General features: G+C 55.3%; 4 protein-coding genes across 4 annotated transcripts; 2 read left to right on the forward strand and 2 right to left on the reverse strand.

Annotated features, from left to right (window-relative positions):
• Window positions 1-17: 17 nt before the first annotated feature.
• Window positions 18-1,240, reverse strand: COL26b_003413 (uncharacterized protein; the record flags this gene model as incomplete). Its single annotated transcript, XM_053176310.1, has 2 exons — window positions 18-890; window positions 959-1,240. The coding sequence occupies 2 exons, from the start codon at window positions 1,238-1,240 to the stop codon at window positions 18-20; spliced, it is 1,155 nt and encodes a 384-aa protein (XP_053039659.1).
• Window positions 1,241-2,619: 1,379 nt separating this feature from the next.
• Window positions 2,620-4,335, forward strand: COL26b_003414 (uncharacterized protein; the record flags this gene model as incomplete). The annotated part of the gene is made up of 1 exon (XM_053176311.1): window positions 2,620-4,335. One exon carries the CDS (start codon window positions 2,620-2,622, stop codon window positions 4,333-4,335), a length of 1,716 nt encoding a protein of 571 aa, XP_053039660.1.
• Window positions 4,336-7,311: 2,976 nt separating this feature from the next.
• On the reverse strand, window positions 7,312-7,770 carry COL26b_003415 (uncharacterized protein; the record flags this gene model as incomplete). Its single annotated transcript, XM_053176312.1, has 3 exons — window positions 7,312-7,372; window positions 7,434-7,542; window positions 7,608-7,770. 3 exons carry the CDS (start codon window positions 7,768-7,770, stop codon window positions 7,312-7,314), a joined length of 333 nt encoding a protein of 110 aa, XP_053039661.1.
• An 886-nt stretch (window positions 7,771-8,656) lies between these two features.
• COL26b_003416 (uncharacterized protein) lies at window positions 8,657-10,692 on the forward strand (the record flags this gene model as incomplete). Its single annotated transcript, XM_053176313.1, has 3 exons — window positions 8,657-8,702; window positions 8,756-9,025; window positions 9,083-10,692. The coding sequence occupies 3 exons, from the start codon at window positions 8,657-8,659 to the stop codon at window positions 10,690-10,692; spliced, it is 1,926 nt and encodes a 641-aa protein (XP_053039662.1).
• Window positions 10,693-13,792: the final 3,100 nt, after the last annotated feature.

A 13,792-nucleotide genomic window follows, 5' to 3' on the forward strand; every position in this document is an offset into this window, starting at 1 on the left:
TGCTGCCGCCTATGTGATCACTCCTTCGAAGCCACATCCTTTGGAGCTCTCTCTCGTTGGAAGACAAACAAAGCCTCATCTTTTCCGGCGAAACTCGGCAGCGGAATTTGCACCACCTTGGTCCACTCCTTGTGTTCCCTCTCCATGTATTGATCCATTGTGACGCCTTTGAATCCCGTGTACCCGTTCCCGTTCTGCGTGCCAACGACCGCAATAGTGTCGCCCTCATACGCCTCAACCAGGCCCCTGGTGAATCCACCCTCCTCGCCGCCCGCCACACCACCGCCGACGACGGGGTACACAAGCAGCAACGCGAGGTCCCTGCCCGAGTCGCGTTTCTTGAGCCACTTGACGCCGTCGGCGATCTCCGTGTCGGAAACCCAGTTGACGCGCCACTCTGACTGCATGTTGTCTACGGGGAACGCGGTGACGCCGTAGAGGCGTAGCATGAATGTCCAGTACCCGTTGCCAGACCCCATGTCGGCGACGGCCCTTCCTGCCAAGAGTGTCTTTAGTATGGAGAGGGCTTCGTGGGAAGGTGTGGCACAGCCGAAGTGGTGCATGAAGATGGGGAGGACGTGGTGAGACTGCATGCGTTTGGCGGAGGCAGGGTGCGGCCCGGCCCATTCGAGATTCCGGCATGACCACGCCCAGAAATCGACATAGGGGTTTGGTGGGCAGGAGGTTGCCTTTTTGCATTTCGGGATTGCGAGGGTGGTGGCCAGGGATGGGTGGATGTAGCGGTGGGCGGTGAGGTGAGAGGCGATCTCGAAGCGGAGGGAGGACTTTTTTGCGTTTGACAGGAACGATTTCAGAGCAGATGATGTAAGAGTTGTCGGGAGGAAGATGGAGACATAGGCCTCTACGTCAGCTTGAGGAGGAGGGTCGAGCTGAGGGAGGTGTCAGTCTATTATTCGGCCGTGAATTCACCATCAGCGCTCAAGACATGAGAACATACAGGTTTCCCCTCGTCATCACGATACCACGCATGAAGACCGTTCTTCCCCCCCATGTTCACGATTTCCTGAACCTGCGGGAGACGGACTGAAGTCATGGCATGGTATACGTAGGTGTCGCGCCTAGGGTCGATGCCGAAGGAGAGGTTGACGGCGGAGTAGAGGTTGTTTTGGGCCAAGAGCTGGTTCGCTTTCTCGTGACGTTCTCTGTCTTCCGCGTAGGCCTTTGGATCAAATTCGGGTGCGCCTACGCAGTGCACGAATTTGCCGCCCTTGGACGACATTTTGGGCGGTTGATTCTACAAGTGAGATGAGTAAATATTTTGACGTTATTTTGTCGTGTTTGTCATGAGAGATTTTCAGAAAAGTTTGGCCTCTATGAAACCGAGTTAGCAACACGTTTCTCTGCAGTGACAATACCAAGCTTAGCACCCACTGATATGAACATTGAACGGATGCTGCATCACAGATCTCGGAGCGTTGCAAGGTTGTTATCCGGAACGTCGTTTTTAGAACACGCCGGGTTTTCGGGGCCGCATTTTCGGAGCGGACGGATGTCGTCATTGCATTTCGCTGAGCCTCACCCACTTTTTCCGGGACAGTGAGAGGCGTCGGCTGCACTGTGCAGGTTGCGAACGAGCCACGCGAGCGGTGGGGAAATGTCCAGTGACCCCGGGCTGTCAGGTTCGTACTGTGCGCTTAACCTTACCTCAACCGGCGGAGGTAACGGAATGGAATGTTTGGAGAAACAAAACATCTCTCTTTTGACTTCAATTTCGACGACTTTTGCTACTCGTGCGAATGGTGAATATATACAACGACAGTAGCGATCACGATGATCACGCTGGATAGAAAGGCGTTGCGGCTGCGGTCTAGCTGTTGCTGCGAGGTAGCATTCGGTCCAACATGACACGGTTGTTCTCACTTCTTAGCCACGAAATCGACGGCTCTTCATCATACCTCAACCCACGTGGAAGCCCATCCATCTGCTCCGACGCGTGAGCTGACTATCCAAAACGTCTCGATACCTGCCCTGCTTCCCAGGTCATCGCCGTGCCGAATTGCCTGATCCGCTCGTCACCATGTCATGACTCGGAAGTCGGGGAAAGGCATCGGGCCACCGACACCGCAACACCGCTGCGCCGGATACACAAACATTCATCCGCTCCCTCGGGAGTTGACCGCGGTCGAGAACACTAAATTTCTTTGCCGGCCTCTCCCCCACACAACCCAACCCCGACCCTCCACAATCCTCAGGGGTAGGGCCGATTCTGCGGGCACAATGCGGGGTGCTGCATACCCAGCATCCAAGCCATTGGGCCTTTTTGGCAAAATTTTGCCCCGGTTGGATGCTTCTTCAGGCCTTCGAATGGCTTCGCTTGCGGTGACGTAGTTCCACTGCACCAAGCTACACCACCCCGGCGGCTTGGTCTCGTGGCACGATGCTGGGATCAACCATTCATGCTTGCCATGGCTTCATCTCCAGACCCCGTCTTGATGGACGACCCGGGGGGCCCAATGTCCGACCTTCTCCCGGTCCCGCACCCGCTGTAAAAAGTACAAAATGCCCGCCTGCCTCCGGATCGGCGTGAGGTTCGAGAGAACGGTCGTTGTAGCGTCTGCTCGGAACCAGTCGGCACTCACCCCGTAAACATCTACCACCATGACCCGACTCAGTCTGCTGGCCGCCTTCTCCACGGCTTGTGCCACGGCATCCGCCCTCGTCCCGAGACAAGCCGTCCCGGGTAACGACACCGGTGCCGCTGCTCCCACTGCCCAAGTCAAGAATGGCTCGTACTACGGCATTTACAGCCAGTCGTACGACCAGGACTTCTTCCTCGGCATCCCTTACGCCCAACCTCCCGTCGAAAACCTGCGTTACCGCGCTCCTCAGCCCCTGAACTCGACCTGGGAAGGCACTCGCAACGCCACAGAGTACTCGCCGCAGTGCTTCGGCTATGGAAGCGATACCTGGGTGCTCGGAAACTACGTCTCGGAGGATTGTCTGACCATCAACGTCGTCCGGCCCCACGGTGTTTCACCCGATGCGAAGCTGCCCGTCGCCGTATGGATCCACGGCGGTGGCCTGACTAACGGCGGTAGCTCCGACCCGCGGTACAACGTCTCCTTCATCGTCGAGCAGTCCGTCCGCATGGGAACCCCTTTCATTGCCGCCAGCATCAACTACCGCCTGCATGCTTGGGGCTTCCTCTGGAGCGACGAGATCAAGGCCGCCGGCGCGGGAAATCTCGGTTTCCGCGATCAGAGGTTAGCTTTGAGCTGGGTCCAAGAGAACATCGCCGCTTTCGGAGGCGACCCGGAGCAGGTCACGCTGTGGGCTGAGAGTGCTGGAGCTCGAAGTGTCGGAACGCAAATGCTGGCCTACGGAGGCCGCGACGATGGTCTCTACCGCGCGGCCATCATGCAGAGCGGAACCGGCTTGGAGACGGACTTTGGCGAAGTTGAGTCGACCACCAACACGTGGCAGGACTACTACGACACCATCGTCAACAAGACCAACTGCACGTCTGCTGCGGACACCCTGGACTGTCTCCGTGGACTGCCAGCATGGGATCTGAGCGATGTCATTAACGGCACCTCCAGCCCCTCTTTCAACGGCATGGCGGACGGCGACTTCCTTCCCGCTCCGCGTTCAGAGCTCATCAACGCGGGAAAGTTTGTCCACGTCCCCATTCTGATTGGCGCCAACTTCGACGAGGGCACTCAATTCGGACAGAAGGGCATCAACACCACCGAGCAGTGGGACTCGTACCTCCGTGCCCAGGGTGCCAACAACGTCACTATCGAGGTCCTCTCCGCCCTGTACCCTGACATCCCCCGCGTCGGCCTCCCTGCAACGCTCGACGGCCGCCCAACGGGTGACGAGGCTGATCTGGGATACATGTACAAGCGCGCTGTGGCCTTTGGGGGAGACCGCGCTCAACATGGGCCAAGGCGATACTGGGCGCGAAAGTGGGCTGAGGCGAACCAGACGGTGTACTCATACCACTTCAACGTGCTGGTCAACGGCATGATGCCCTCCGACGGCGCGAAGCACTTCCAGGAGGTCGTTTTCGTTTTTGACAACACCGACGCCGTGGGCTACAACACCGCCGTCGCGGTGGACCCGTTCGAGGGCAAGCCCGAGACGTTCAAGACGCTGGCTGATATGATGTCGCGCATGTGGGTTTCCTTCATCACCAAGGGCGACCCGAACTACAACGGCGTCACCAACACGACTTGGCCGAAGTATGACGTTGAGAATCCCTACAACATGGCCTTCGATGTCAATGTCACGGGTATCGCCTATCAGGAACCGGACACGTACCGCACGGAGCAGATTGAATATCTGATGCAGAAGTTGTGGACTCAGGAGTAGTGGGGAAAACACGGATATGGAAACCTAATGTTCTAGACGATGGACGTAATGTAATGGATCCATGATAGTATAGAAGTACAATACCCCAAGAAAATATCTCTTGCTGCCGCAATCTAGGGAAACGCTGTTTCTATATTCTGGCTAGCTCCTGTCAACTGGTTCACCCCTCGCCCTCTGTCAAACTTTGTGAACATGGCACCGGCAAAAGAAGAGCCATGGGAGAATTATCAAAGGGTTGTCAAATCGTACAGCTGTCACCAGTTTGCCCACCTATAAATGAAGTACTTACTGCTCTATAGCTCCCTTCTTCCGATGACCCAGTCCGTCCAGAAATACATCAAGTTCGAGGAAAACTCACCTGGCTTGTGGCCTCATCCTCAAGCTTGCCTCGGCCGGTTCATGCGTCGCCACGCTGGCACATACTCGTCCCAGCGGGGGATCTCTACCACCCTAACAATGGGATCAGTGTGGCACCATTCGCATCCATGTGCATAGGTCTCGCCATGGACACGACAATCTCGAATATTGACGGTTGGACGCCCGCGCGAAGGCGTGGTGCCAGACCCTGACGTGACCGAAGGAGACCGAGGATCCGATCCGAACGTTTGGTCTCCAAGGCCCATGGCTAGCTGATGCTGAGCTGAGGAAGAGCTGGAGGAGGCCTCAGCCCGCATTGACGTGTTAGTACGCGCCAGACTTGCAGCTTGGCTGCCGGATACACCGTAGGCGGACAGTCGTAAGGGAGTCGTGGGCGGTATTTCCGGAAGCGCGTGCTTAGGTGGAGGTGTCGGTGCCGGCAATTGGCCCTGCGTAGGTCTCTCCTGTTTTTGCCTAAGTGGGCTCTTGGGCGGCGGTTGAGGAGGCTCTTGAGGGCTGCTAGGGGGGCTATATATCGAGCCGGTTACGATGCGTGGATCGTCCTCCGAATCTTCCTCAGAGCTCACAGACGGCGAAGGTGCTGCAAACCTCACGGTTTTGGGCTTGGCCTCCCGGACCGCCGTCACGATCTTGTTGCTGTGGTAGTCATTGAGATGACAAGGGACGCTCGCTTCCCCGTTCGACTCATCAGATTGCTGTCTCCTGAAGCGCGGCAACCTCTCGTTCGCCGCGTGGCGAGTTTGGTTTCTACCCTCCAGTTGATCGTACGTGGCCGGCTGACTCTGCCGAGGGTATGGGTGTTCCAGTGCTTGCGGGTGTATAGACTGACCCGAGTAGCCGCTAGAAGCATGCGAGCTGGTGCTTGAAGGAGAGGAAGTCCGTCTCCTGGGGGCGCGTAGCTCTGGATCCTCATCGCTTAGTGGACTCACCTCTCCATTCGCGTACGTGGCTCCCGAATGGGGCGATCTCGGAGGGCTGCTAGGAGGAGTTGACGCAGGATAGCTGAGTCGTCTTCCGGGTGTTTGTTGAGGCATCGGGAAAGGCTGTTGCAAGCGGCTGCTGTCATGCTCGGCATGATCAGGCTGCGAGGAAGATTCCTGCCAAGTCTGGGCCCTCTGCCGAACCCGTGTGTTCTCATAAGATTGACTTGGGCTTGGGCAGTCACCGCTTCTACCGCACCATATGCTGAGTTCGTCAACAACACTTGACACATGCTTGTGAATCACGGCATCTGACGCCCCCAAACTTTCGGTCCACTCAATCGTCTTCTCGCGCATCAGCGCAGCTTTGGCGGCGAAGTCTGGGTCGGGTCTTCGCCTGTCTTTGCATAGACGGCACTTGTCTGAGGTGAGGCAAAAAATATGCATGGTCCTGAAAAGCGTATTTTCATAGAACCGTGTAAGGCTCTGTGCCGGTTGACTGTTGAATGGGTGCTTCAAGGATGACAAGAAGTTCTTCATGGGACTCTTCAAAGGACTCTTCATGGGACTGGAGGGAGTCACAGGATGGGCCACTGGCGGAATAAAAAGAGCAAAAGGAGGGACGTCAGTCGCATTGATCGTGGTGTCCCAGCCGTTTTGCTGTCTGTATGACCAGTACGCTTTTAGGATCTGGGATGATGGCAAGCGTGGAATAGGACGTTGGGTGCCGTAGTATCGCTCGGGGTACTCGGTGTACACATCGACACACTCGTCGCAGAAACCGATGATAGCATGGAGCGAACGTGTGTGTTTGCAGAGGCTGCACTGGCCACTCGATCTCTTGGAACATTTTTCGGTGCTCCATGTTGAGTGGGCGCAAACGGTGTAGAGAGTTTTGGTTTGCCAGCACATCTTGAGAGTTGAAGAGAAGAGGTGAACCTGTTTTATGTGAGAATGGACTATTTGGAGGACTTGCCTGGTATTTTCAGAGTCGAGGATAGAACTTATTGTGCGGTTAAGAAGTTAGAAAGTGGTAGAAGATGATGTTGAAACTAATTGAGAGGGAAGTTTCTCGATCTTGTCTTGTCTTTATCTTATAGTGTAAACAATGTATATGGGATAAAGATCAAAGTCCGGTGTCCAGCCATTGTTCTAATGGTATGTTCTGGTAGATACAGAAACAGGAGGTTACTACAAAGATATTGTCTGCATACACTCACTTAGACCAAGGCCTTTGTGCACGTTGTTGAGTGGGCATGTTTCTCGGGCTGAAAGGGAGTTGCACTTGCTGTTGTTCTGCGACAGATATGGTTGTTCTGTTTGGGTTTGCGGAGGGTTTTGGCAACAAGAATTGTTTTCAGGTTTGCTGACCACCACCAAGGCTTCGGCAAGGCACTTCCATCAGTTTGGGTTAGCATGGCTTCACTACCACTAATCCAACGAAACCGTCGCACCTTGAAGCAGACATATTGCCAAAGATGATCATCATGAAAGTCGTGATAATTGTACTATTCTAGGTGCGGTGCTCAAAGGCCCATTCCAGGGCTCTGTCCAAGCGCATGGTGAAGGACGTCGATCGAAGCGACTCCCCTGCGCGCAAAGCTGTCGTTTCCAGGCCGCATTTGCTATCGGAAACCCGCCCCATACTAAAATACTACCCCGAAAGCCGTACACCTTCTTACAAGCCGTACTTCTTGTCCTTGTCGGCGATAGGGAAGTCCTTTCCGGTGGTGTTTTTGCTACAAGGGGCAATCAGTTAGTTTCAATCAGGTCGACGTCGGATTGTTTTGGGATACTAACTATTGACCTCTGATGAAGTCGCTGATCTGCTCGTCCTTCGCCTGCTCTGCGGCACTCTCGTTGTCCTGGGCGCCTTGACCGAGAACCTTTTCTTGGAACATGTCGACAGCTGGGAACAATGTTAGCTTCCGCGATTCGAGAGTGCAAAGGAAAGGTGTGGGCAAGATAACTTACCCTTGTCAAGACCATCCTCCTGCTTCTCGCTCTCACGACCGCCACCAGCCATGCCGTTGATCTTGTCCATGAAGCCTCCAGACTCCTTCTTCTCCGGCTGCTGCTGGGCCTGGGACGAAGAAGAGTCGTCCTTGTTGCCTGTAAGCTTGTTGACGAAGTCCATTGTGATGATGTTATATGCGAATACTACGATATGATTTGTATCGGATGCGGGATTGAAATCGAGTTGAATGCAGAGGGAAAAGTCAATTGAGGATAAGCGGGATGGCTTGGCTACTTGTACTAGAGAAGGGTCGCACGAGAGAGAGAGACAGTCAGACATCAGCGGCGGGGGTTATCGAGACGGAATGGTGGCTTAGACTGCCAAACCCAGTAGCACCTCCCTCTCGACCAGTGGAATAAGTCTTGGCAAGCACCATTTCTTGGGAGCAAAGGTCGAGTCGCGATGCACCACGCGCTTGTCCACCCGCCCGCTCATCGGTGGAGTTACATCATCAGCTGGTCAGGGGCCACTGACGCAGGCTAGGTCCCAATCAGCACAGCGGGCAGGAGCACAAAAAGGTGGCAGGCACAGCTAGACGTGCGTCTGGGAGCGAGGTTCGCCCTTCAAGTGCCAAGAAACACAAACAAGCAATGAAGCTAGGAGGTGAGCGCACATGAAGCTAGCCCACGCTTGGTGACGTGATGTCCACCCGTCCCCAGCGAATTCAGCTTGCTTCGCCGGAAGCCCCCCTGCCACACAGTGTTGACCCCGCCAATTTTGTCGTTCCAGCTGATCTATTGGACGAGTGCCATCGGGACCCATTTAAGGCCAAAATCAAGCTTCGGCGCACCGCCACTGCGCCACATGTCCGTGGGGCATCTGTGGCTCAATGTTCTCTGACTTCACCGGCTGAGTCAATGCTGCTGACACTTGGACCACAGCTCAGTCACGCCGATGACAGCGCCCCGCCATCCCGATCTATATCTTCGTGACGGCGCGACATTCTTACGGTTGTCGCAAACCCTTCCACCCAAGCAATCGCTCGCAGTACACGGTAACGGTCAATATGGGCGACAAAAACACCACGGATATCCTCCGCCGACCCCTCTATGGTGCGCTTTCTTGCGAACGTCTACCCCTCCATCCCCCACTGACAATGGCACAGTGTACGACCTCCCGGCGGAAGTCCTGACGACACTCTCCCTCAAGCCAGACGCCGCGATCCCCGACCAGTCGCCTCCCTCTCCCCGGTCCAAAGATACATCCGGCTCTGATCTCGTTGGCTCCCAGGCCTGCTCGCTCTGCGGGCTTACCTTCTCCACGGTCCTCGATCAGCGTAGCCATCAAAAGTCCGACTGGCATCACTACAACCTCAAGCAAAAGCTGCGCGGCGCGAAGCCTGTGACGGAGCAAGAGTTTGAGAAACTTATTGGAGGTAATGCGCCGTTGCACTTACCCTGCGCATGCGAGCTGTGCGACTGACTGTCGGTAGATCTCGACGAGAGTCTCTCTGGCTCAGACTCCTCCGAATCAGAAGACGAAGCAAACGACCAAGAATCCACACTTACAGCATTGCTGAAGAAGCAAGCTAGACTAGCCGACCAAAGGAACCCACCCGCTCTAGGAGAGAACGCCGACGATGACGAGGTAGGAGGACGGCCCGGAAAAGGCAAACCGCCACTGATATGGTTCACCTCCCCGGTTCTTCCGCCAAACACATACTTTGGTCTCTACCGTGCGATCCTCTCAGGAGAAGAGCTTCGAGATGAATCAAAGCTGGTAGAGGTGGTGAGGAAGAAGCAGCTGGATCCCATAGCCATCCCTAGAGTGCCCAAAGACGGCTCTGCGCCGTTACCAGCTGTGGCTTACAAGGGACCGCACTTCTTTCTCTGCATGATTGGCGGCGGTCACTTTGCCGCCATGGTCGTTGCCCTTCCGCCACGACAGAACAAGTCTGCGGGCGCCCTCAACAGAGAGGCTACCGTCCTCGCCCACAAGACTTTCCATCGGTACACTACTCGTCGCAAGCAAGGTGGATCGCAATCAGCAAACGATAATGCAAAGGGCGCCGCACACTCAGCGGGCTCCAGCTTGCGTCGTTACAACGAGCAGGCTCTGGTCGAAGACGTACGAGAGTTGCTACGGGAGTGGAAGGGATTGCTGGATACCTCAGAGTTACTGTTCATCCGGGCCACCGGCGCAACCAACCGACGCACATTGTTCGGTCCATATGACGGACAAGTCCTGAAACACAATGATACGAGGTTACGGGGGTTCCCTTTCAGCACGCGGCGAGCTACCCAAAACGAGCTAATGAGATCATTCATTGAGCTCACGAGGCTCAAAGTCAGAGAGATCAACCCCGAGGACGAGGCAAAGCCCCGGACAGAGACACCGACACCTAGCAAAACACCAACGCCGAAGCCGACGAAACCAAAGTTGACGGAGGAAGAAGAGACGGCGTTGCTTCACACGTCGCAGATCCAAGCTCTGATACGCCGCACCAAGCTCCCTGCTCTGTTATCCTACCTGAAACAAAACGACCTCGCACCAGACTTTCAATTCCAGCCTCCCGACCAAAATTATCATACCCCAACACCACTCCACCTCGCAGCACACCAGAACGCTGCGCCTCTAGTCCTTGGTCTCCTCACTCGGGGTGGCGCATCGCCGCTGGTCACGAACAAGGACGGCAAGACGGCCTTTGACCTTGCGGGAGACAGGTCTACTAGAGACGCCTTCCGAGTCGCGCGCTCGGAGCTGGGCGAGGACAAGTGGGATTGGGACACGGCACATGTACCGTCACCACTGAGCAAAGCAGATGCCGACAAACGGGAGGAACGAGAGCGCAAGGAAAAAGACAGCAAAGAGGCCGAACGCCGGAAAGCCGAGGAGGAACGGCTGCGCTCCGAAGGGCCCAAGGTTGACGACAAGAGAAGGAAGGCTGCCGGCCTGGCATCGGCGCAGCCTAACAAGTCAGCACAGGAGAAGAGGGAAGAAGAGGCTAGGGGGCTGACGCCTGAGATGCGGATGAAGCTGGATCGGGAGAGGCGAGCCAGGGCTGCCGAGGAGAGACTCAGACGTATGCAGGCGGGCGGATGATGATGATGATGCAGCCGCGTTGTGTTTGGTATGGATTAGACGGGTCAGTTGCGCTCACCTGCGACGGCGACAGATGGAGCCACTGAGCAACACTCGTTAGATGCTCTTGGAAAGCTTAGCACGATAGACTTCTTACTCAGGTACACTTTGTAGGCCATGAAGTGATGAGGAGTCTTGCTGGGATCGTTATTCAGACCGTCGTTGTCGATGTGAGGCGCCTCGTATTGGTGATACACCTCAGCGATTCTCATCCCCTGAGCTGTCGCAAGACGAAGTGGCACGACATCGTTTGAGACAACAGAGCAAGATAATGGACCGATTGCTACGAACGAGGAGATGAGCCTGCAATTCGCTCCGTCACAATCGACATGGCAATCCGAGACACCAGTATGGAATTCGGGAACTCATGTCGCCATCTGTAGGATTCTTGGGATATTCTACAGAGCCGGAAGCATGCAAGGCAAGGAAGGAAGGTGCCATCTACACACGCAACGAAGCTCACGTCTGTGCAAGTTCACATGCAACTTTACGTTACCTCGTATCTGTCCATAGCAATCCTCCTGCAGCTTTGCGCAAAGCCACTACCAACGTTCATGCAGGCCACACGAAACTAGTCGGCTCTACGTTTGCTTATTCCTCCGAGTCTTCAACTCGAACCCGATCTTACCGGTGAATCGACTTTTCACAGCCACCTCCTCAAAAGCAATGCTCCTGGTAGACCCAGAGATCTTGCCCACACGACGGAACATTCGACCTTTGCCGCTTGGATGTCATGTCAGGGGAACGGATGCAACGAATCACCTTCGGAACTCGACCGCGAGAAAGAAGCATTGGATCGAGTCACTTCCCGCGGCCTCCGCAGTAGCGCCCAACATCTCAATGCTCCTCGATGCACCGACTTCCCAGCCCTCGATACCACCAAGTACAGGGAAGATTTTGACAGATGATACCACTACCACCATCACCAGATTTGTCTCTAGTGTAAGTAGAACGAAAGAGCCTGAACCAACCAGTGACCCACGACACCGCCTCCCCCAAGGAGAGGCCCGCTCATATCGCGGCAGATCGCCCTCATTCACCGAGTCGATCTCCTTGGCCAGGGACCCAAAGGCAAACAGAGTGCCGTCTTCACAGCCACCTCCTGGAGTACTCAGGAACAAACGGCAAGGAAGGGGAAAAAAACCATGGCAGAACCCTTCTCTTCGCAGTGCCGTCGTGCTCAAGGACGGCCCCGCGTCAGATGGCACCCACCCGCTGGATGGAGGGGGACTGGGGGAGGGATACCATAACCACCAACAGCTCAGCTCGTGTCATGAAACCAAGCCAACCCCGCCCCCACCGACCGACTTCTTTTTTTTCCTGCTCTTCAACCTTTTGCTAGGCTAACTCTGGTCTTTTGACTCTCCACAGTCGAAAGACTACCGGAGGAAAAAGCAAGCATGCGAAAGAGGGCCAGAGTCGAACCCGTTGGCCGTCATTGCCGTCCGCGGTCCGGTGGGCGGAGCAGCCGGGGAATTTTTTCTTTACTCGAGCTTGGAGCCAACAAGCTTCACAGCCACTGGTCAACGTCACGGTAGTAATGGTCGTCATTGCATGAACTGTTCGGATTGAACATTATGCATGTTTGGCGGGGTATAGCATCGAAGATCGGAGCCTCAAGGAGAATTTCGTGAGTTCGGATGAAAAGGAACAAAACGAAAAATGAGACGAATGGGATAGCCCGGACTAGTGTTGTCAGAAGCAAAGTGGAAAAAAAGGCAAGGTAGGGAAGCGTTGATATTGGGACGAACACTTGACTCGCCAACAAACCGAAAGGCCTCGCGGCATATGGGTGTCGTTGTCTATCCGTACGTGTCTCTCTCTCTCTTCCGAAAACTGACGGCGTGTGAGACAAGGCGGCCATCGAACGACTCTTACCACAGACACAGAGACAACGAGTTTAGCCACAACTAGAACAGAAACCCATCGTATATGCGGTTTCAAACAAATTCGATGCCCATCTCGGACATCGCCAGTGAGCCGCAAGGTGTGCAAGTTGGCGCGAGAGTCGACTAACTCGGTAGGTGATGGTCGTCCAGAACTATTCATGAAACGTGGACAGCTGTCGACAGAAGACCTCGGGCAATTCATCGTTCCCCTTTCGCAGGGGACGGCCCAGAGGATGCCTTTTTCGGACATCAACGACAACCCTTGGTCCACCACCGTCAGGGTTGCACCGTGGAAGGCACCCGTTGGGGTGCTGAACACCGAAGGGATAGCCCCTGTAGCTTGCCCGGCCCTGGCTCCTCCCCTCTCCGCCAGCAAGGCTACGGCGTGTTGTAGCCATCACGGGAACTGGCGATTTTCGGGCTGGATGGTCCGCCGCAAAAAGGGGGTCCGGTGGGCGAAAGGTGAGAGGCACGCCCGGCAACGGAGGTGCACCGGTGAGCCAACTCTCAAAAGGTGAATTTGGGCCACCCCCAATCCCGGCTATTCATTGTTTGGACCCTCCAAAGTGCCGAAGAAACAAATGTAACCTTGGCTTCACCAACAACGTCGCTGAGAATAGCTGCGCGGTGGGACGAGGGAAATGAGTGAAGAAGGGACCGCTGGTGAGCCATATGGCAAACTGAGAACATCCGGGCCATGGCAACGGAACCAGGCGATCTCATGATCGGGACCGAGCCGTGATTACGGTGTCTCTTCAAGGCCCCGTTTTTGGATGCTTCGGTTTCCTCATTGGGCCTGCCAGGGATTGACCCAATCTGCGGCATTCAATGATCGACGAGAAGACGGGGCGGTAGCGTGCGCTCTGGGGAAGAAGGCAAAAGCACCGGAGCTTTCATCAGGAGTATTGAATTGTATATCCAATATTTCATCTCGATAACCACCAACTCGTGGACAATGAGATCACTGTTGCGGTCTGCGTCGTCGTCGCGTTCGGATATCGGCCTGAGAAGGGAGATTGGAGTTATTCAACTCTGCTTGCTCTAGAGCGGTGAAGGCGTCGGATCCTTCGATTGACAAGAGGAGGACTCGATGACCAGGAAGACATGTCAATTCCGCGGAAAGGATGGCCCGTTACCAAAGCGCCGTTGTCTATGAGCGTCAGGTAGGCAGG

This window comes from Colletotrichum chrysophilum (assembly GCF_026319265.1).
Source record: "Colletotrichum chrysophilum strain AFK26 chromosome Unknown scaffold_19, whole genome shotgun sequence".
NCBI lineage: Eukaryota > Fungi > Ascomycota > Sordariomycetes > Glomerellales > Glomerellaceae > Colletotrichum > Colletotrichum chrysophilum.